Source organism: Rhinolophus sinicus, chromosome 3 (genome assembly GCF_057876585.1).
Source record: "Rhinolophus sinicus isolate RSI-liver-muscle chromosome 3, RSI-T2T, whole genome shotgun sequence".
In the NCBI taxonomy this organism is placed as follows: domain Eukaryota; kingdom Metazoa; phylum Chordata; class Mammalia; order Chiroptera; family Rhinolophidae; genus Rhinolophus; species Rhinolophus sinicus.
Window position 1 is genome coordinate 108,728,715 of NC_142503.1, and position 23,681 is coordinate 108,752,395.

The window sequence follows — 23,681 nt, forward strand, 5'->3', positions numbered from 1 at the left end:
CTTAGAATTTCAGTGCTCTTTACCTTCCCACTGATGTTGGGTTGATGCTACAGGAAAGTGGGGTTTTGGGTTGAATAGTGGGAGGACCCTTTACAGAACATCTAAATGCCATGGGATTAGGACTCTGTGAAATGTCATTGGGAGACATTATAGATTGTAAAGCAGGAAAAACACATGATGAAAATATAAATTTCAAAATATTATTTTGGCAGTTGTAAGATTTCATGGATTTGGGAGGGCCTGCAGACAGGGTGGTGAATTGGGACGATGTTATGTTGGTTAAGTTTATAGCAACTATACTCTATTGTTGATCTTGTTATGGTGCTCTATTTCATGAAGAATTTCTCAATCTTTTTTTTTTTATTTCCATAGTCTAGTCTAGGGCTAGTCGGGGAGTTATTTTGAACCCTAATTTAACTATGTCAGACATAGTTTTAATAGCATGAGGTACTGAAGAGAACGAAGGGCCACTGATTCTGGTCCTAGCCTCAGATCTGTAGCCTGGCCACTTGATGTTGTGGGGGCAGAACAATTACTTACCCTCCTACCTTTCTAAGTTTCTCTGGCTGGATTAATAATCAAATTAACATGAGACCAATTAACAGGTGAAAAGGACCAAATTTGTTATGTATGTACACCTGGGGGTTCCGTAAGAATATGAGAGCTGAGTACAGGTCTGGAGTTAAGGTATATGTGCCGTCTTGTGCTAAGGAGAAATGGGTGTTGTGGTTTGGAACTTCAGAGGGCAGGACTGCAATTCCCATGGGGACGGGAAAGCAAATGTTTAGTCATAAATGTTCATAAATGTTTGCTGGGCCATCTTTAACAATGGGGATGCAGAGAGGACTTTGAACAAATGGGCCTTGGTAGGTTCCTCTCTCTGTCTGTCACACTTAGTAGTTCTTATTAAACCACAGTTATCTGTGATGATGGCTACCTTCCTGCAGCAAGTCCTCTATCTAAATTCCTTTAGGCAGTTAGGAGGATGTCAAATCTTCTTTCTGAATCTTTGTTTCTTAAAAATAACCAGCTTAAAATAATCAAACTCCCAAAAGGTCTATTTTGGGGTGGCAAACCCTGCTTCCCCTCAATGTCCTCAGACTTTACTTCTCTAATTTGGGAATAAGAACATTGACCTAGATGAGCTCTAAACCCATTAAGTTGAGCTTTCTGCACCAAAAGCATTGATGGAAGCTTCCAAAATGTTCATGTTATCATTGAGCAGCTGAAGTACTGAGTATGTGTGTGTGTGTGTGAGTGTGTGTGGTTTTTAAATTATTTATTTTTTTAGTTATAGTTGACATACAATTGTTAAAGATGTACAACATAGTGAGTAGACATTTATATACCTTGAGAAGTGATTACCCCAGTGAGTCCAGTACCCATCTGGTACCACACATAGTTATTACAATATTATTCACCATATTCCCTATGCTGTACTTTATAATCCTTTGACTATTTTTGTAGTTGGCAGTTTATACTTCTTAATCCCTTTCACTGTTTTTGCCCATCCCCCAACCTGAAGTACTCAGCATATATTTTAATGCATATTAGGAATGCATCTTCAACATTTATACTATGATAGATATGTCTACCCTCCAATAAAATAGGCAGTAGGTTCATGACAATTACAGTATTTCCAAGAATGTGTTGAAATATAGAAGACAATAGTAGAAAATTAACCCTTGTAAATGAACACATTGTGCTGACTGTATAATTTAAATGTTTTAAATAAAGCTACTTATTTGCATAATGATGCTTTGGAAAAATATATGTTAAAAATAGCAATACTATTCATTGACTTGAACTTAAAACAAAAATAACAAGTGTAAATTAGTTTGGAAAGGATGTCATGTTACTGTGTAATTAGATGTATTAATAAACATGTGGGCTATTACTTATTAAGCTAAAATTAGCACAGAAATCTGTTTCAAGGTAATGAATCTATATTTTTCTATTTGTCCTTTGGAAGTGTTTATTGATTGGCATCAATTTGTTGACCTCTATAACATGGATACAGTTGTATAAGATCAGTGTTTAAAAATAAATAAGTCTCTAGTGTTGTCTAAATTGAAGTTTAAATTTGATCACTGTAGGAAATGATTTGTTGGAAACATAGTGTGAGATCTATCAGAACACCCAGAAAAACACTACAGATACAGATTTCTAATGTCATACTGCTAAGGAAATTATTACAATGTCTAGACAGAGTCCAAAGACATGGTAGAAAATGTTGATAAATTGGTTTTATAGACCAAATAATTCATTTGATTTGTTTAGGCATCATTTAATTATTCAAACCACGGAAATGATGCATGAAGTTTAGCTACTTGAAAAATTAGAAACAAAGGCTATTTTATCCCTTGAAGTATTTTCCTTTAGTTAACAAATAGCTATAAGACTCAGAAAATTATTTATAATAATCTGGCATAAGTAGCACTGTTATGTCATTATCTGCAATGTTTGTTAAAAATGCCGATTCTTAGGGTTTTCTGCACACCTAACAGGTCTCTGTGTATACCTCTAAATCTGTATTTTAAACAAATAAACTCCTGGGGAGTTTATTGTGCATACTGAATATAAAAACTACTCTTCTAAAAATCCTCTTCATTTTTATCCTACTGTTGGAAATTTTTACATGTCATCTGATCCTGGGTATTGGAGAGAGTAGAATCCTGAATTTGAAGGTTGAAGAACAGGACTCCACTTGGTTATCCAGAAAGGAATTGAAATAGGCAGTTGTTTTATTACCCATAAGTAGCCTATACTATCATTCAGTTTCTCTTTGAAATTGAGAAGGATAATAAAATATTCCTTTTTCTATGATTAAACTCTATGAGTGTTCTATACATTTGTGTTATATAAAACAAAGTATTAAATATTAGAAACTTTTTTCTAACTTTCAGAGCACAGGTTTTACATAAATTGGATTTGTAATCATTTTATTTCCTCCATAGAATCACCAAATTTATCTTCAAATTCTATAGTATTCGTGGACCTTTTAAAGTTAGATAAACAGTTCCAAATATGCCTGCATTAATTTTTAAGCAACCATAGCCTCTACTAATAATACTACTGTTTAGGTTGAGATTGCTATCAGGAAATTCTTGAGATTACTACTGTTCTTTAAGTGTAGATATATATCTATATATCTATATATCTGCATCTATCTATCTATCTATCTATCTATCTATCTATCTATCTATCTATCTATCTATCTATCTATGGCCTTTCCACTTGCCTTTAATTAATATAACTTTTTATCCTCCACTCCCAAATGTATTACAAACAAAAATACTGAATCCACAAATGGTCATGATCTCCAATTTGAAGCTGGTTACTGATGATAATCTCCTTGATGACAGGAAGCATATTTTATTATTTAAGTTTGTCAAAACCCAAAGAGATTTTGAATATAGTGGGTTTCCAGTGATATGTGAATCAATGAGAGCTAGTCAAATTTTATTGACTTGTGTGGCACTGAAGTAGGAGAAAATTATATATATTGGACAGCTTTATAAAACATAAATCTCTCTTAAATCAGTATTTTATATTTAGGAATCTGCTTTATTGACTTCTTCAGTGGCTTAATTTAGTGATCATCTTTTGCTCATATCAATACAAGGGTCTATAAATATTGAAAAGTAAATTTGTGTCCAATTCCTGATAATCAAATCTTGTCTCGCCTTAGCTTCCTATGTGCACCACAGGGCTTATAAAGTTAATAGAACGATGCAAGTATCTTCAATTCGAATTCCTTTTTTCGGTATTACTGATGGTCTTCTTTCTTTGGCACTACCTAGTCTTTGGACAACTTCCTTTATTAAAATTTGTATTTCAGAAAGGAAGGGACCTCGCACGTTTTATCAATCAAATTTTGTCACGTGGTTTCGTAACAATGGTGATTTTCTAAGTCACCAGTTTTCTCTCACTACCCCGTTCCCCGATGCCATTTTCAGAATATATTGGTGACTGTTGGATAAATTCGAAGCTTTCTGTCCAGCAAAATCCTTAATCCCTTGGGGATTTTCAAAGTGTTAAGACTGATGGATCTATGGTAAAGTCTAACAAGAATTACTCTTACAACGAAGATGATTCATGGAAAGATAGTTTACTTATCTTTTTATGTATCTTGTCTCTCTTCCTGACTCAACAGCGCCCCCGACGGTTCGCATTGTGCATTCGGGCTTGGCCTGTAACATTGAGGAAGAACGCTACTCCGAAAGAGTCTACACAATACGCGAAGGAGAAACCCTAGAATTGACCTGCCTGGTCACTGGACATCCACGTCCACAGGTGAGTCCCGAACCGTGACATTGGAGAAAACTCTGAGCTTTCTTGGAAGTTAAAAGTGTACACTTCTAAGGAAGCTGTTAAAAAGACAACTACAAAAATATCTCAGGAAGATAATTTATATGGCAATGAGTTTATTTTAGAACGTGGAACACGATTTCATGATGACATAATTATGGCCGAGGAAGCATTTGTTCTGAAGAATGTGACACACCGGGTCACGTGTCCTTTGCTTACACCTAGTCATTATATTCATAGGAAACTTTGCAAAACAAATGTTTGTGGATGCTGTGTATATACAGACTCTCAGAGTAATCATCCACCATAGCTTTCATAAACTAATTTAATGCAGGAATTAAATTTCAAAGGGCACTAAAATTAAAAAACGAGCAAAAAAAAAAAATGCTTGTAGGAATAACAGGGTTAGATATAAGACAGTTAGGCTTAGTATCCATAAAGTGAAAATTTAACTCGGATACAAAATATTCAAGATGTTTTACTCATTATTTACCAGTTCTTAGTGTCATATAATTTAACCTATTTCAAAATATACATCAGTAATCAATACAAACACTATGACAGAAAAGTCTCATTTTGTAAACAGAGTTACATATTTTAAGTATTTGTTACAGAAACAAACAAACAAACAAACAAAAATCCAGCTAGCACAACTACATAGGGGAAAGTAAAAAGCAATGTGGAAATTTCATGAACCCATTATTTTAACCTTGTGTTTTGCCTCTGCCTTCTTTAACTCTTAATACTCAAGGATGTTTGCACTCTACTATTTTGGCCCTGAAGAAAAACAAAAATAAGCTGTGTAGCGGGCCAGCCGCCACGAGTCAAACGGTTCCTGACAAGGGGAGTAAAAATAAAAAAAGACACTCACACTTTGATGATGGCGATCGCGGACCCCAGTGTTCCTGGAGACCCTGAGTTTATTCTGTCCCCAGAATTTATACCTTCTGTGGACGTGCAGTTTAACAAGTACAAAAATACATTACCTAGTTAACAGTAAAACTTTAACTTTAACACAGGAGACACAAAATTTACTAAAACTCCCAAATGTAATTATCTTATCAATAGCCCTGATAGGCATCAGCCTTCTGTTCTAAAAACTGGCCACTCCCACCACATTCCTGAGCAGCATGCAAGCTCTCTCCAGATGCAGGCAGAGACAATTGCTTCAGGGGGAAAAAATAGGTTAAGTATAAACCGAGCCATTCTGTTAAGGCTTTAAAGTTAACTGCAACCATGGCTCCCCACAAAGCTGTGAACTTCACAGAAGGAGGCAATAAATCGATAGATAAGCCTATACCTAAAACTAAAATGATAAAGTGTTTTATAAAACTAATGCTGTCAGTAAAATGGAAAACAGTGAAAGTAATGTAGAGAAAATAATTATTAACAATTACTAATAATATTGAAATTCACAATGGCTAAAACTGCAAATTATAGCATTTGCTATTAACTAAAAATTGATTAAAGAATAAAATCATCTTAATAAAATTGAGTTCTACAAAATTTGACCTAATACAATTAGACTTGGTAGGAAAAAAATGACTGCAAAGCTAAACATACAAGGACTGAATCAATAATTTTTAAAACTTGATAAGAGACAAAGAAGCTGATATGTAAATAATTTTTATTTTAAAATTTATGGAGAAAACAATGGAGTCCACTGAAAACAGTTTTGCTAAAATTAAAAAATAACAGCATCAACTCAAGAATATAATCTCAAAGAAAATGTAGTGTTATTACGAGTTGATTGTAATTATACACATAGAATAAGAATTCTAGGATCAAAACAAGAAAGTCCAAACAAACCTAAAAAAAGCCACTACCTGCTTTATGGGAGGCAGTTAATGGCAAGAGAAGACTCACTGATGCTCTCATTATTCTCACACTGAATGTGCCTAATTCTGCACCTTCTGAACTCCAAATTTTACGTAAAAATGCAGCTTCTTAGCTCTAGTTATAAGTCATCCCAGCTATTCTACTCCCTCTATATCCATCCTTATCTTCCCTCAATATTAGAAGTTTCTTATTTTCTCCATACATCTTTCTTTTCATGAGTCACAGTCTGGAGTGCATTCTTTGATCTCTGGCTAATCCAAAATAAGTTTTGATACAAAAGAGTAGATTATTGCCTTATTTATTACACCTAAGCAATTTCATTTCTGGAAACATTTCAGTGTGTTTTGATCTTAAGAAAAAAATTATAGTTTCAGTATCATTATTTTTTTTTTAAATTAGTTTCAGGTGTACAAAAACAACATAATGATTACACATTTACACCCCTCACAGAGTGATAACCCCAACATGTCTACTACCCATGTGACACTGTACATAGCTATTGCAATATCATTGACTATATTCACTGTGCTATACTTTACAATCCATGACCATATACATATAACTATTTAGTTATAGTCGACATTCAATATTATTTTTTACATCCCTGTGACTATTTTGTAACTACCACTTTGTACTTTCTAATCCCTTCACCTTTCTTACCCATCTCCCAACCTCCTCCCATCTGGCAACCATCAGTTTGTTCTCTGTATCTATGAGTGACTTATGATTTGTTTGTTCTTTATTCTGTTCTTTAGACTCCACATATAAGTGAGATCATATAGTATTGTCTTTCTCAATCTGACTTATTTCACTTAGCATAATATCCTTCTAGCTCCATCCATGTTGTTGCAAATGGTATAAGATTTTATTCTTTTTTATGGCAGAGTAATCGTCCATTGTATAAATGTACCACAATTTATTTATCCATTTGTTTATTGAAGGGCATTTTGGTTGTTTCCATATCTTGGGCACTGTGAATTGTGCCGCAGTAAACAGGGGGGTGTATAAATTTTTCCAACTTAGTGTTTCGGATTTCTTTGGATAAATACCCAGGAGTGGAATTGCTGCATCATATAGTAATTACTTTTTACTTATTTTGAGGACATACACACTGTTTTCCATAGTGGCTGCGCCAATTTGCAGTTCCACCAACAGTGCATGAGGGTTTCCTTTTCTTCACATCCTTGTCAGCACTTGTTGTTTCTTGATTTATTGATAACTATTCTGACAGCAGTGAGGTGGTATCTCATTGTGTTTTGTACATGCGTTTCTCTGATGATTAGTGACATTGAGCATCTTTTCATATGTCTAATGTCCATTTATATGTCCTTTTTAGAGAAATGTCTACTGAGATCTTCTGCCCATTTTTTAATAATTGGATTTCTTTTTCTGGTGTTGAGTGTGAGCTTTTTATAAATTTTGGATATTAACCCCTAATCAGATGTATCATTGGCAAATATCTTTTCCCATTCAGTAGGACGTCTTTTTTGTTTTGTTGATGGTTTCCTATGCTGTGAAAAAACTTTTGGTTTGATGTAGTCCCATGTGTTTATTTTTTCATTTGTTTCCCTTGCTCAATGAGACTTATCAGTAAAAATATTACTAAGGATAATATCTGAGAGTTTACTTCCTATATTTTCTTCTAGGATTTTTGTGGTTGAGGGTCTTACACTTTAGTCTTTAACCCATTTTGAGTTTATTTTTGTATGTGGCCTAAGAAAGTGGTCCAGTTTCATTTTTTTACATGCATCTGTCACGTTTTCCCAGCACCATTTATTGAATAGACTGTCTTTACCCCAATATATAGTCTTCTTTCTTTTTCATAGATTAAGTGACTATATAAGCATGGATTTATTTCTGGGCTCTCTTTTCTGTTTCATTGATCAATGTGTCTGTTTTTATGTCAGTACCATGCTGTTTTGACTACTACAGACTTGTAGTATAATTTTATATCTGGTATCAGGATACCTTCAACTTTGTTCTTCTTTTTCGGGATCGTTGTGGCTGTTTGAGGTCTTTTATGGTTCTATATACATTTTAGGATTATTTGTACTAGTTCTGTGAAAAATGTTATTTTTATTTTGATAGGGATTGCATTGACTCTATAGATTGCTTTGGGTAGTATGGACATTTTAACTATATTGATTCTTCCTATCCATGAGCATGTTATATATTTCCATTTATTTGTGGGTTGTTGTGTTTTTTTAAGGTTTGAAATATTATTTATTTATTTATTTATTTATTTATTTATTATTAGTTTCAGGTGTACAAAACAATGTAATAGACATTTATCATTTATATCCCTCACACTGTGATAACACCCCTCCCCCCATCCACTACCCCTCTGACATCGCACACGGCCATTACATTTCCACTGTCTCTATTCCTAATGCTGAACTCCACTTCTTGTAAATATATATATATATATATATATATATATATATATATATACACACACATATACATACACACACACATATATATATGCATATATATATAATTGTAGTTGATATATATATCATTGTAGTTGACATTCATTATTGTTCAGCTTCAGCTTCAGGTGTACAGTGCAGTGATCAGGCATCTACATCATCCCTGAGGTGGTCTCCCTAATAAGACAAGTGTCCATCGGATACCCTACAAAATCTTTACAACATTATTGATTACATTCCCCAATATGTCCATCGGATACCCTACAAAATCTTTACAACATTATTGATTACATTCCCCAAATTCACTTTTGTATCCCCATGGCAATCTTGTGGTTACCAATTGTGCTTCCTAATCCCCTCACCCTCCCTCTTATACCAACCACCCCTCCCCCATCTAGCAACCCTCAGTTTTTCCTCTATGTCTCTGAGACTGTTTCTGATTAGTTCATTCTGTTTTGGTTTATTTGTATCTTCTTTAATTTCTCTCTTTGATGTCTTATAATTTTCTGAGTACAGGTCTTTTACTTCCCTGGATAAATTTATTCCTAAGTATTTTATTTTTTGATGCAATTGTAAATGGGATTGCTTTCTTAATTTCTCTTTCTCATATTTTATTATGAGTATATAAAAGTGCAACCAATTTATGAATATTAATTTTATATCCTGCTACTTTACTAAAGTCTTTAGCAGTTCTAATAGTTTTTTGGTGAAATCTTTGGGCTTCTTTATATAAAATATTATATCATCTGCAAATAATGACAATTTTACTTCTTTTGCTGTTTGGATGCACTTTATTTCGTTTTCTTGTCTGATTGCTGTGGCTAGAACTTCTAATACTATGTTGAATAAAAGTGGTAAAAGTGAGCATCCTGGTCCTGTTCCTGGTTTTAAAACTTTTCTTCATTGAGTATGTATTAGGTGTGGCTTTGTCATATCTGGACTTTATTATTTTGAGAAATGTTTCCTCTATTCCCACTTTGCTGAGAGTTGTTATCATAAATTGATGCTGGATTTTGTCAGCTACTTTTTCTGCATCTATTGGTATGACTGTTGATTTTTATTTTTCATTTTGTTTATGTGGTATATCAGCTTAATTGATTTGCATATTTTGAACCAATCTTGCATACCAGGAATGAAACTCAATTGATTGTGGTGTATGATCATTTTGATTTATTTCTGAATTAGGTTTGCTTGCTGTTGTCCCAAAGGTCCCTTATACTATCTTTATTTCATTTTAATTTAATTTAATTTTATTGTTATTTTATTTAACTTTATTTTAGTTTTACTTTTTGTTGTTCCAATTGGGTGTTTCTGCTATCTTGTCCTCTAAATCACTGATTTGATTTTCTGCTTCACCTAAACTGCTGTGAATTCTTTCTAGTGTATTCTTCATTTCTGTAACTGTATTCTTTATTTCTGGATGATTCTTTTTTGTGGTTTCTATGTCCTTTATTCTTGTATCTCTTTGTTGAAATTCTCACTAAATTCCTTAAGCATTTTTATAAACAGTATTTTAAACTCTATCTTGGTAGGTTTTATTTAGTTCTATTTTTGAAGTCTTCTCCTGTTGTTTTATTTGGAATATGTTTCTTTGTTTCCTTATTCTAACTGCCTCTCTGTGTTTGTTTCTATGTATTAGGTAAATTTCCTATGTCTCTCAGTCTTTGCCAAGTGGCCTTATGTAGTGTGTGTTTTGTGTGGTTCAATGTTACAGTCTCCCTGATCTCCTGTGTGTGTGTTCCAGGAGTCCTTTGTGTGTTGTATATATTCTCCTGTTATAGCTGAGCCTTAGTTACTTTTGTCGCAACAGTGGGTGGGATTGGCTCTTAAACTGAGTGACTGTAAGGATTGGCTACGCCCATAGTGTCTGAGCTGCTATGTGAGGGCTGACTCTTTCCCCAGCAGGCTCTTGTGCCTTTGAGACACCCTTTACGTGTGTCACTTGTGGCGCTGAAAAAGCAGTGTTCTGGTGTGGTCTGAGGCCAGTCTCTGGGTATGTTGCTTCTGGTGTCTCTTAGGAGTGTTTCCCATGCAGGCCAATATCAGCCTTGCCTGAGACCAGCCTTGGGTTACCTGGTAAGAGCCACAAAACTACATGTGGTTGGCTGCTGTTTTTGCTGGACCTGGAGTCGTGTGGGGCTGGCCTGGATGTGAACCGAGGCTGGCTTCTACTGGTATTAGGCCTGGGGCAGCTTAACAAAATGCCCAGTGCCCCCTAGGTCTATTCCAACTGCCTGCTGCCTATAAGGCTCAGCCATTGAAAGAGCCTCCTTAGGTGCACAGCCCGGGTTGGTTCACCTGTAGTTGGGAGTGCCCTTGGCAATGCAGCCCTAGTTGGACTGGGCAGGGTCCCAGACAGTCACAAGCATGGCCAGTGGTTTTCACAAAGTTAATGCAGATAGGAGTCTTGCATCAGTACCCAGCCTGTTACCACTTCGCAAAGGGGCCTGAGAACACTGAAGCCAGGCTTCGCTTATCTTGGGTCAATGCCTAGCCTGTTACCACTCTGCAAATTGCCCTGAGAATAGCACAGCCAGCCACCGCTCGCCTCAGGCTTACAATCCCTGAGAGCTGCCCTCGAGAGGTTGTGGTGCAGTTTTTGAATTACTGCCCACCACTAAAAGCCCCCCAGGAAGCCACAGGTCATCTGCTGCTATAAAAGGCTTTTGCAGTCCATGGTGCGGGGCCTGCCATCCAGGTGCTGTGAGCACCTCTGGCAATGCAGCTCTAGGTGGATGGGCAGGATTCCAGGGAGCAACGGGTGTGGGCTGTGGTTTTCACAAAGAAAGGCAGTTTCAGTTCTTGCACCTGTGCTGAGCCTGTGATCACTCCACAAAAATGACCTAAGAGCACTGCCACCAGCCATTGATCACTTCAGGGCTGCAGGTCCTTGAGAGCCGCCCAAGAAAGGCTGTGGAACAGGGTCTGGGTCACTGCCCAGGAACCACAGTTCCTGGGCCACTGCAGTCTATCCACTGCTGTAAGAGGCCTACACAGCTTGTGAGTTTGGGGCTGGCCATTCAGCAGCTGAGAGTGCCTCAGGCAATGACGCACCAGCTATGGAGGGTGGGGAACCAGAGCGTCACCAACGTGGTATACAACACGGATTTCATGAGACCAATGCAGACTCAGATTTGGCCCTTTGGAGGGGGATCAACACAGGAAAGACGACACCCTCCTGGAGGCTACATGTGAGGCAGGATCCACACAGGGATAATGGCTCCTATACCTCCAGCCCTTGCTCCACAGCCACACAATGCAGTCTTTCCCATTATGTCTCTGGTGCCCCTTGAGCTACTCACCCTCCATCAGAGACCAGGCGAGTGTTACAAATGAGTGAATCTATGTGTGGGCTTTCTAAGAGGGCATCAGGGTTTCCAACCACCTTCTGCCCCACTGGGATGGGCAGACAGAGCCCTCGCTGATTTTCACTGCTAGATGTTGTGGTAACTCCTATTCCTGGCACAGAACCCCTGGGCTGGGGAGTCTGGCGTGGGGATGGGACCTCTCCCTCCTCCGGGGGGACCTCTGCCAGCGAGATGTCCCTCCCGGCGTTCAACCACTATCTGTGGGTTTGGGGTCAGTCTGTTTCATGTCTTCAGCTCCTACCAGGTCTCTTCTTTATATATTTAGTTATAGGGGTTGTGTGGTTAGTCTTCAGATGAGTCTTGAGGTTGATTGTTCGATAATTTATTTGTAATTTTGGTGTGATTCTGGGAGGCAGCAGGCATAGCGTTTACCTAACCCACCATCTTGGACCTCTCTTCAGTATCGTTATTACTTCATTCCTTGAAGTAAATCATGTGTTTACAGGTGAATCAGTTTCAGCCCATACTGCTGTTTAGAAAATTAACTGGGCCTTTTCTTTGTCAACAAACTGTGTAAGGAAGGCTGACAGAACAGCTGGGCCTTGGCATTCTTGCCAAACACTAAAGGGCGGGCTATTGGCAACTGGTTCTGAGGATGATTTTTCTTGGCTGATACCATGAAGCTGGAATGCTTTTCTTGCTGCTTTGTCTAATCTGAATATAACAGTTGGAAACATAGTGGAAGAGAGAAATTCCTCTTTCACTGTTCAGGAGATTTTTTTAATCTGTTGTATATTCCTGTGACAATGAGAGACATAGATGTTTCTATTTTCAGAAATACCCTAAGGCATCATTTTTTTCTACATTAAAAAAAAAAAAAAAGTTTACTTAAAAATATATTGTTTGCCAATATGTAGTAGCCTGAGGATATTGATGTATCCAAGGGAAATAAAGTAAGTGAAGGAGAGGTCACTGCACTGCAATAGTTAAGAGCATGACACTGGAGCCAGACTGCCTGGATATAACCCTGGATCCACCATGACTACCAATGTGACCTTGGGGAAGTTCCTTGACCTCTGTGCTCTCTGTGCTTCAGTTTTCCTTTATATGGTATTGATCATCCCTATATCATAGACTCCTTCCAAAAGTTAAATGTATATGAAAACTATATATTTATATGTATTATGTATATAAACACATACATATATACATACTTGGCACATAAGCATTATATTGATACATAATAAAACATGTTGGCCTTTTATTATTTTTAAAGCTATTTATGCTTAGACTATAAGTTCTGGAGTTGAATGTGTAGTTTTGAAAATAAGTAGATTTAAAAAATGGTTCTTAGTATTATAGTCTACTTTCAATTAGATTCATTTAAATAAATTTCAATATTTTTGAGTTTTGACATTTTGAAGAGCCTTTATATATCTGTTAATTTGCTTTTTACACTTGCGAGGACTAAAATTATGTTCAGATTACCTCATTTTATGAGTGTTTATTATAAAGATTCATGGGGAGGTAAGAAAGAAAGGAGATAACGGTTTGCCAGTAAATCTACCAACCCAATATTACCTCGAAATGTCCATAATTTCAGTGTTCAGCGACCTACTTTCTTTTTAATTTCCTTCCTTCCTTATTCTCTCCTTTCTTGTTTAACATTATCACACCAATGACAAATGAATCATAAACGTAGTCCTGTTGTAAATGGTTTTAAATAATAAGATGTTTAACATGAATTCTTTCCTTCACTCCCCCACCCACCTCCCAAAAGTAAATATTAAGTAGTTTGGTACATCATCATCCAGTCCTGTTCAGTGCATTTCCATTAATGTAATTGTGTATGTTCATGTTTCATTTTCATTAAAAAATCGATAATAGAAAATATTATTTTATGACTAGAATTTTTTATTTGGCCGTGTTTTCAAATCAGTAATTGTAGATGGAGCCTAGGGATTCTCAATGTGTGATCCCTGGTGACAACTTCTTAGAAATGAAAATTCTCAAGCCCATCAAATCAGAAACTCCTGCTTTGGGGCCAGCATCAAGCTTGTGTTTTAACAGGCCTTCCAGGTAATTCTGATATACGTTCAAGTTTGATAACCATTAACTTAAATAATTTTCTTCACAAAGGCTGAATTGTACTCTGTATGGGTACCCTACATTTTCCTGTATCGGTGTACTAAATGTTTGTAATTATTGCCATTTTGTTCAACATCAAATTAATTACAGATTTTCACTATCACAAAAAATAATTCAATGAACACTTCTGTTATATGTATGTGTTTGTGTTTATCTGTGTTATATTTATGCCAGCATTGCTACAGGATAATTTCCTTCCTCAATATAGAATTATTTAGCCAAAGTTGAAAGTGACTTTTACTTGCTTCATTAGCATAAGTAACTCTTTTTAAAAAATTTGCCAATTTGATATGGGAAAGTAAATTATATTCTCGGACAGTTTAAATTTGGATTTTCCTAATCACTAGTCAGTTTGAACATTTTCCCACTTGTGTACAAATATATCAGTCATTTGTAACTTTTCTTTGTCTATTGATGGTTCTTATCTACTTCTGTTTTCTTACTGGTTTGTCGTTTGTCTTCTTGTAGACCTGTGGGGACTTTTTAAATACTACATAATTCAATTTAATATCAGTTAATATCAATTTAATATTCAATATAATAAACATATTGCAAATTTTATCTTCCAGTGAGTTATCTTTTAATATTATCTGTGTTATTTTCTTTTTCTTTTTTTTTTAAATTAAATTTATTGGGGTGACAATTGTTAGTAAAATTACATAGATTTCAGGTGTACAACTCTGTATTACATCATCTATAAATCCCATTATGTGTTCATCACCCAGAGTCAGTTCTCCTGTGTTATTTTCATTCAGAAGTTTTTTTGTTGTTGTTCATTTTTAAAAAATGAATTATTTTATCTTTTGATTTTGGGCTTCTAAATTTTGTATCTATTTTAACAAGGTTTCTTTCATATCAGTATATGTTATGTTGTATGCTTTTTTCCTAAAAGTTTATTGTTATTTATATTTTTCATGATTCAGTCATCAGGAAATGGTTTTGTCCATGGTGTGAAATACTAGTCTAGTGTTTTCTCTCTTCTTGATATCTCACTCTGCCTTAACCCATACAGGATAGACAACATTACAGCTTATAATGTTATTTTTGTCTTTTTTTTAAGAGGCATAATTGCCATATAGCATTATATTAGTTTCAGGTATACAACATAATGATTCAATATTTTGCACAATGATCACCACAGTAAGTCTAGTTGACATCTGACACTACACATAGTTACAAATTATTTTTCTTGTGATGAGAATTTCTAAAAATATTTTAACATTACTTAATTTTTAACATTAAACATTAAAACATATTTAAAAGTTCTTTAAAATGCTATTTTTATCATTAACAAAATTGCATTATTCTATTCTATCATTTTAGTTGTCCCTTTTTGTACCATGTCATATGTTTTTTAAATTTCTGTGGCTTCACAATATAGCTTGATAAATAGGAAAACAATTCACTATTCTGTCATTGTTTTTCAATACTTCCTTGATTGGCCATATTTTTTCTTCTGCATGAATTTGAAAATGAGCTTTACATATGCCCTGCCCAAATATATGTAAGATTTTAATTATATTGCATTATTCTTGAGATGAGATCATATGGTAAAAAGAATGGCAAACATTAAAAAAAAACACACACAAAAAAACTTTTCAATAGACATTTTGAATATTTCAGACTTCTCAGACAGGAAGACAGCCTTATTGTAACCACTATAAAATGAGGGTCTTTGAATTTGTTTTAATAACAAACATCTATATATAGGTATGTTTCGAAGGCTGGAAGATATTGGCCTTTCCTTCTCTTTTTTAAACTAAAACAAAGCAAAGATGAAAATGTGCATCAACCAAAACAGCTCTACTGTCATGTGTGGGCTTTCTGGGTAAGATTTCATCTGAATAATATTTTTCATCACTAAAATATTTTTGAAACCCACTCTAAAAAATAATTATGTACATCCAAAACATTAATCTAAGAAGCATTAAAACTGTCTACTGGTTTATTACAGCTCATCCCTAGAGAGTGTTTGCTTTTTGATAAAAAAATAAGGAAGACATTTTTCAAATTTATTATTGGCATATATATAAATATATTCTTATCAAGACTTTTGCAGAGTTATTGATGTTTTTATTCTTACTAATTTTCTGTGTAGATTCTAAAATGATAATCTTACCATAATGAAAATCTTAGCAAACCTTGGTTATAAGTTCTTCAGTTTGAAACCATTAATGCTACCTGTGCGTTGTCTTCTCCAAATATTATATGTATTTTGGTTCATATCCATATATTTTCTGATTCAGTCTATTAAATTTCTTAAAATAATATTAATGCATTCACATAAAAACAGATATATTAGATTTTTTTATTTATGTCCAATTAAATGGGCAGAATTGGGATCTGCTATTTAATCAGAGATCATCAAATATTACACTTATTCCTTCTCAGAGTTTATAGAATTTGACATAATTTGCTTTTTAAAAATCTGTGATAAACCTGTCTAAACTGGGATCTATCTGTTGCATCATGTGAAAAAATTTCCCACTAAAAGAACTAATTTTTTTCAATGAATTTTGGATACGGTATGGGTATATGTCAACAAGCATTCAGAAATTTATTAATCATGAATTCTGTATCAATAACTACCTTCACAGTCTCTCCCACACATGCACACACATGCACCCTATCTCATCCCCTAACGATATACATCTTTATTAAGTTCATGTTTACATGGGCAAATATATTTACCACAGCTTGTTTAGGAAGAAGCACTTAGTCTTTCTGCTGGTTGATGTCAGACCTTTAAACAGTTGTGTTTTCACTGAATTTTATGTAGCATATGGAAAGCATTTTTTTGTTGTTCAAAACTTTAATATGCTCCCAAACTGCTCATATATTTTACTCCCTGTACATCAGAATTATCGAAATATTTTTTTTTTACTTTAATGAAAATTCTCATGAATATAGAGAATCCTTTCTGCTCCTCACTAGATCTGAATCAAGTTACAGTTATTTTAGAGTTCATTTTTGTTTAATTCCATGAACAGTCTTATGCTTAGAAGAAGCATTTATTATACACATGAGACACTTGCTCAAAAATGTTAATGTACTTAATGAGATAATACATGTGTAGATGATTTAGTGGAGTGCCAAGGAAAAAGTAAATGCTGAGTAAATCATCGTCATATTTTTGATTGAGTTGTTGATAAAAATAATAATTTCTTCTATAAACTTAATGATTCTAGGCTATCACTGTCATCAGTACGCAATTACAGACAGCCCAGTACAGTAGGTGGAGTATTGCTGCCTCTTCCATTGAGGTTGACCTTGTTATTTATATGCCTGGCTTTAGCTAATGGATTTTAAGCTAGCTGTAAGGCTGTGTATGGGTTTGGATTTTGATAGTGTTGGGCCAGGGAGAATTTAAGGTGGAAACACTTTTCCATGACGTGGGTTTAATTATCTGTAAGAATGCCTGATCACAGTCCCAGAATGCTGCTATGATGACTCTGAAATTTCCTCACCATGATGACTTACAGTAAGTGAGACCGAAATACAGGAACTGCTTTTGCAGTATATTGAAGAAACATTCAGGGAGGTTGAAATATTAGCATAGCGTGATCATATGAGACTTTTTTAGAGGGTTCCCAAAGGACAGTGCTGTCACTGTAAGAAATACTCTGGTCAGATGGGCTCTGAAATCATTGAGAAGCTCAGGGGTGACTATTCTCTGCAAACTGGGGTTGTGATCAGGGAGACAGCCATGGAACAAGCATCTCTAACAGGATGACAGGAGTCTGAAATGGCTGACAGTGGTGGTAACAGACTCACTACAGATATAAATACTGTAATGAGCAGCAGTGTCAGAATAACAACCAGGTTGCCTTTGTCTACAGCGCTTTGTGGTGATAGATAATAGATTATGGTGTCTTTAGGGGTAAAATACAGGGGTAGCTGACTAGAGTGATACCTAACTCATATAAATGGACAAAAATGGCACCTGGTGAAGAGGAGGTTGACATTTTCCACATAACAGAAAACCTCAATCAGTCATCCAGTTCCCAAATCTAAACTAGTTCACAGAGCCAACACTCATTATTTGAAAGGGAAGCCAGAATTCTTTGAGGAAAGACCTAGCAATATCACTAGAAGCTTACACCAAAAATACAATTTGAATCCTTCCTCAAAGTGATTTGTGGCCATTTGTCATAGTAATTTGCTTTGGAGAAAGAGGAATGCCAAGACCTTTAGAGAACCATTGAAGGTACAGAATCTGACCTGGCACGGAAATCAATGGATTTGTAATACTAACATAGTTAGAGTCGGGGCTTATGGAAGCCAGTCTTGGCTCAGGTAAGTGGGCTTATGGCTATTTCTCCAGACTCGCAAGAGAAAAATTGGGATGGCCATACTTAGCAGCTGGCAGGATCCTCACACTGGTTACCTGACCTGTGGAGTAAGTCAGAGTCATAGTAGGAAGGACCTAGTGGTATCCTATAAAACTCCTTTCCAAACAAAAATATTAAATCAGAAGTAAACTGCATCCCAGGAGAAATGTCAGAGATTAGGCACTACTATCAAAGACTTGACAATGAAAAGGCAGTAGTCTGCACCATGTCCCACTATTTTTCACACACACCTAAAAAGCCAGCTGGATTGTGGCAGATGATGATAGGCTATGGCAAACAGTCAAACCAACACTGTTGCTGGGCCAATCCGATGTCATCACTGGAACAAATCAACACACCTCTGACACCGACTGGTAGGCAGCTAGTCATCTGACAAATAAATGCTTTCCAATTTTCGTCAAGAAGAAGAATTTAAAATTTGCTTTTATGTAGGATGGACAGAAATCCACACATACTTCACTGCCCTGGGTCAAGATTAATTCTCTCACTCTCTGTAACATTATAGTGCACAGGGAAACTGATTGTCTCGGTAATCTACAGAGCATTACACTAGCACATTATATTGATTACATCATGTCGTTTTGACCTTTTGAACAAGCAGTAGCCTCTTCTCTGGATGCCATAGTGAGATAAATACTTTGCCAGAGGGTGAGAAATAAAGTACCCTGAATTTTAACGGTCTGTTGAATCAGGGAAGATTTTTGGAGTTCACTGGTCTGGGGCATGCTAGGACATTCCATCTAACGTTATAAGAAAAGTTGGGGCTCCTCACAAGCTCTACCACCAAGAAAGAGGCCCGGCATATGGCAGACTTGTTTGAATTTTAGGGGCTACATATACTACACTTAGAAATATTGTTCCAAGTCGTTTTATCAGGTAACTTTAAAGGCTATATCAGTTTCAAGTCGGGCTCAGAGCAAGAAAGGGCTCTGCAAGTCCAGGTTTTAATCAAACTGCTTTCCTGCTTAGGCAATAAGATCTAGCATATTTGGTGTTGGGTGGGGTGTTGTGTGGATTCTTTGTTACGTTCTAAGAAGAGAGTCACAGCAAGAACTCTCGATTCTGGAGGAAGACTAAACTTCCTATGCAGAGGACTAATTGCTCTTTGAAAAGCAGTTCTTTGATCAACAGGGAGTAGGATTCAGTTTATACTTGCCCCCTTGGTTAGGCAACCATGTGACCCATTCTACATGGCTCCTTGGAGAGTTTAAGTAGAATGGAGCCCCAGTCATCCTAAGCAGTTATTAGTACAATAATACTTTTTGGTATTAGTTGGTCCCCCTTTTCTGTGTCACTGTTCACAATCTCTTATTCTGTTTCCTGGGGATTCATTCCAAAACTAAACTGTCTACTTATAATCTCGTCTCAGACTTTCTTTCCTGGGGAAATTCCAGGTAATATAGTACCTGGACTCAGATCTAATGAGAAGTACATTTATACACCTGAGGCTTGTTTCTTTTTTGCGGCTGCTGACCTTACGTTGCTTAATTTTGATTCAGAATTATTGTACTTCTACTTTTCCAGAAGACTCGTAAAGGAAAACCACAAGTCATTAGCCAAGGTATGATGTTCAATCACACTTTGCTTTTATTTCTTAAGACTTTTATCTAATATCACTAGCATGGAAGACTATAGAAAGACCTCACCTCTTAAAAAATATGTCTTACCGGAATTAAATCTAAACATTGGAAGGTTGCAAGTTCATGTACAAAGAATTTAGTATGATGGAGATTTACGATATAAATACAGAATGAGGATTTGTTTGGTTATGACTACTTTGCCTCTCATGGCCAAAATTGGATCTTCAGAGAGATCAGAAAATGGCTCTCAAAACAGAGACAAGATAATTTAATATAAAAATCACGTGGAATTTTCAAATTAGATGTCTCCTTTTGATAGCTATACTTATGTATTTATTTATGTAGATTTCAAGTATACATTCCTATAATACATCATCTATATATTGCATTGTGTGTTCACCACCCAGAGTCAGCTCTACATATTTTAAATATTAAATGAAAAATATTACAGGTAGGAGTGATAAGATCATAACCATCATTTTATTACAGCAGTTGACATGAAATAATTATTTTAAAATTATCAGGACATTTCCAGAAAAGAGAAGGCAATCTATACTGCCTGTCAACATATAATTAAGACTCTATTGCTTGTATTGTTCATAGATAAAATGTATAATTTTTAAGGTAAATAGTTACAATTTTTTAAATGTAGAAGTTCTAAATAGTCACATAGACATTGATGAATTGGATTTTGTACTATGTTGTTAGAAGAATATTCCTACTGACATAGTTTTAGTTATGTGTTATTTAACTGGGGAAATCTCTAAGTGGTAGATATGCTACGTTATAGGTTTTTTCCCCTCAGCTTTTTAATCTTTTTTCCTAGTAGTTATTGAGCTGTGAACAAAATCTAAAGGCACTCACATTAACATGGTCTAAAGTTAAATTATTCATGATGGAATGATAATCAAATTAATTTATCTATTGTGAGACTATATTACATATATGTATATGCTATAAGTGTGTATATATGCATAGTACATATATACATTTACATAGGTGTACTTACATATATGCGTACATACATACATGCGTATATATGCATGCATACATACCAGGGATGACAAAACAATGTATACAAGTGGACACATTGTATACATGTGTATTGAGTATATATTGAGTATTGTGATTTTAATACAGCTTTTTCTTTTCTTAAAATTTGTATACATTTTTATGGCACCATCTGTATATGTAATATATAAAGATAAACCCGTAAAGCATGAGTCGTTTGAGCATGTAGGCATAGTAAGAGACTAACAATAACTAATAATAACACAGAACAATTATAATGGTGTACTGTAATAAAAGTTCTGTGAATGTGGTCTCTCTCTCTCTCTCTCTCCGTCTGTGATACCTGAGACAGCTACTAAGTGACTAGGGTGGGTGTGTGTATAGCGTGGAGACACAGAGCAGAGGGGTGACTCACGTCCTGAGCAGGACAGAGCAGGACAGAGTAGGACAGACAGCACAAGATGTTATCATGCTACTTGGAACAGTTTGTAATTTAAAACTTAGGAATTGTTTATCTCTGGAATTTTCCATGTAATATTTGCAGACCCCAGTTGACCACGGTAACTGAAACTCCAGATAAGGGGGGACTACTGTATTTTAAAAAGAAAGCGAATATAGGAGTGATCTCCTTATGATCCTTATTGAGTCAGATTTATCCTCTTCACTTATGGCTAGTACATAAAAATGTGAATTAACAAAATTGGATTTACTTGGGTTTTCAAACTTCAATCTGATGGAGTATTCTTTAAAATATTGAGGTTTGAAATTTAATAATGTCAATTATAATTGTACAAAATGTTATCTATCTGCTTCTATGCTAAAGAATATCCTGTGCTGCTTTAAACATGACCCATTTGTTCCTTATTAGGCTAATCGCAGCTTTTGTCTGAAATGCTCAGAGGTGCTTCCAACAAAATCAATAAGGAATAAAAACCTTTCTATGATCCAAAAAAGTGAACTTATGCCACACAAGGAAAGTGCTTGTAAAGTGTATTTCCAGGGTTGAAAAAGGAGAAAACGGTTATTAAGAATGACTCAATTCATTTTTAGGAATTGTTAATGTTTTATTTTGAGTTTCTCTTAGCATCAAGTCTTATCAAAACCCTGAAAATGACATTTATTTTTCCTGACAGTTTTATCTTTTTCCATCAGCAAACATTGATTTCTTCCTTTTTGTGCTTCTCATGGTACATGAGGAAAAGTCATCCCATACAACCTGGCCCCTTCTTGTTTACCTAGTTGCCTTTGGCAGAAATCATTAAATGATGTTGGATAAGCTTGAGCAGAACAAAATCCCTAGTTAATTAGTGTCTTCTCTGTTGGGTGTCATAGAAATCCTGTATGTTTTAAGATGAACTTTTAGGCATCTAGGTCTGCAGTATAGTACCAAATCTAAGTGATCTTTTGCATTGATTATATGTATAAACAGAACAACTAACCATTTTGAAAAACTACATAGTGCCATAAGAAGATGGACTATAGCCAATCATGTTATAGTTTTCTGAAATAGCACAGAAGCATTATGTGAGTTATTATGTAAAATGCATGTACACACATTCATGAGATATATAAATTCTGTATTAGCTAATGTCTAACATAAGATAAAGGGGTTCCCTGATGCCACGATTGTGTAAGTACCTGAATTGCACGATTGTATATTGCATTAGTTTTCTAGAGCTGCCATAACACAGTACCACAAACTGAATGGCTTGAAACAACAGAGCTTTATTCTCTCAAGTTTTGAAGTCTAGGATTCTGAAATCAAGGTGTCATGTCTTCAGGGTCATGCTCCCTCTGAGATTCTGGATAGAGTCCTTCTTTGACTCTTCCTAACGTTCAGTGGTTGCCATCAATCCTTGGTGATCCTTGGCTTTCAGCCGCATCATTCCACGCTGTGCCTCAGTCGTCTTCTGTGTGTGTGTGTGTGTGTGTGTGTGTGTGTGTGTGTGCGCGCGCGCCTGTGTGTGTTCAAATGGCATTTTCCTCCTCTTATAAAGTAGTCATATCAGATTACAGGCCCACCCACTCCAGTATGACCTCATCTTAACTAATTACATCTGCAAAGACCTTATTTACAAATAAGGTCACATTCTGAGGTATGGAGAATTAGGACTTCAACTTAACTTTTGGAGCCACACAATTCAATTCATAACATATATTACCTATTCTTTAAATTAGATAGTTCACACTTTCATGGGGCATAATCTGGGGCTGCATTCAAAGGGCACATTATATATATAATGATTACTGTGCATCATTGTTCTTGAAGGAAGTTACAGTGCTTGGCTTACTGCTTTTACATTTGTTCTTCCTTCCACTTGTCCATACCCCTTCCTCTTGGCTAACCAAGTAAATGGCTTATCTGTCACCTCTTCCTGAAAACCTTAGTTGGTCCAAAAGGTTTGCTTAAATGCCCTTTCTATGCGGTCCCAGAATACCTGGCCATTTCTTACCGTAATACATCCTCCGATGCTGCTTTGGGGAGTGAGATTTCAGGCTCTGGAGTCAAACTACATGGTTTCAAATTCTACCTTCTCCACTTACTAGCCCTGTGAATGTGAATAATTTAACCTCTTTTGCTTGTTTTCCACATGTATTAAATGACAATAGTAGTAGTGATTATATACTAAAATTCTTTAATGATCAAGTAATATCATACAAGGGAAGACTTAAAAAATCTTGAAGAATAATAACGATAAT

General features: G+C 35.6%; 1 protein-coding gene across 4 annotated transcripts in view; it reads left to right on the top strand.

Annotated features, from left to right (window-relative positions):
• The window catches only part of MDGA2 (MAM domain containing glycosylphosphatidylinositol anchor 2), a 797,923-nt gene that overhangs the window by 338,215 nt on the left and 436,027 nt on the right, over positions 1-23,681 (top strand). For all 4 annotated transcript variants that reach the window (XM_074328195.2, XM_088796863.1, XM_074328196.2 and 1 more), the window contains exon 2: positions 4,157-4,296. In XM_074328195.2, coding sequence (XP_074184296.2) covers positions 4,157-4,296 — 140 coding nt within the window. The remainder of the gene's footprint in view (positions 1-4,156; positions 4,297-23,681) is intronic.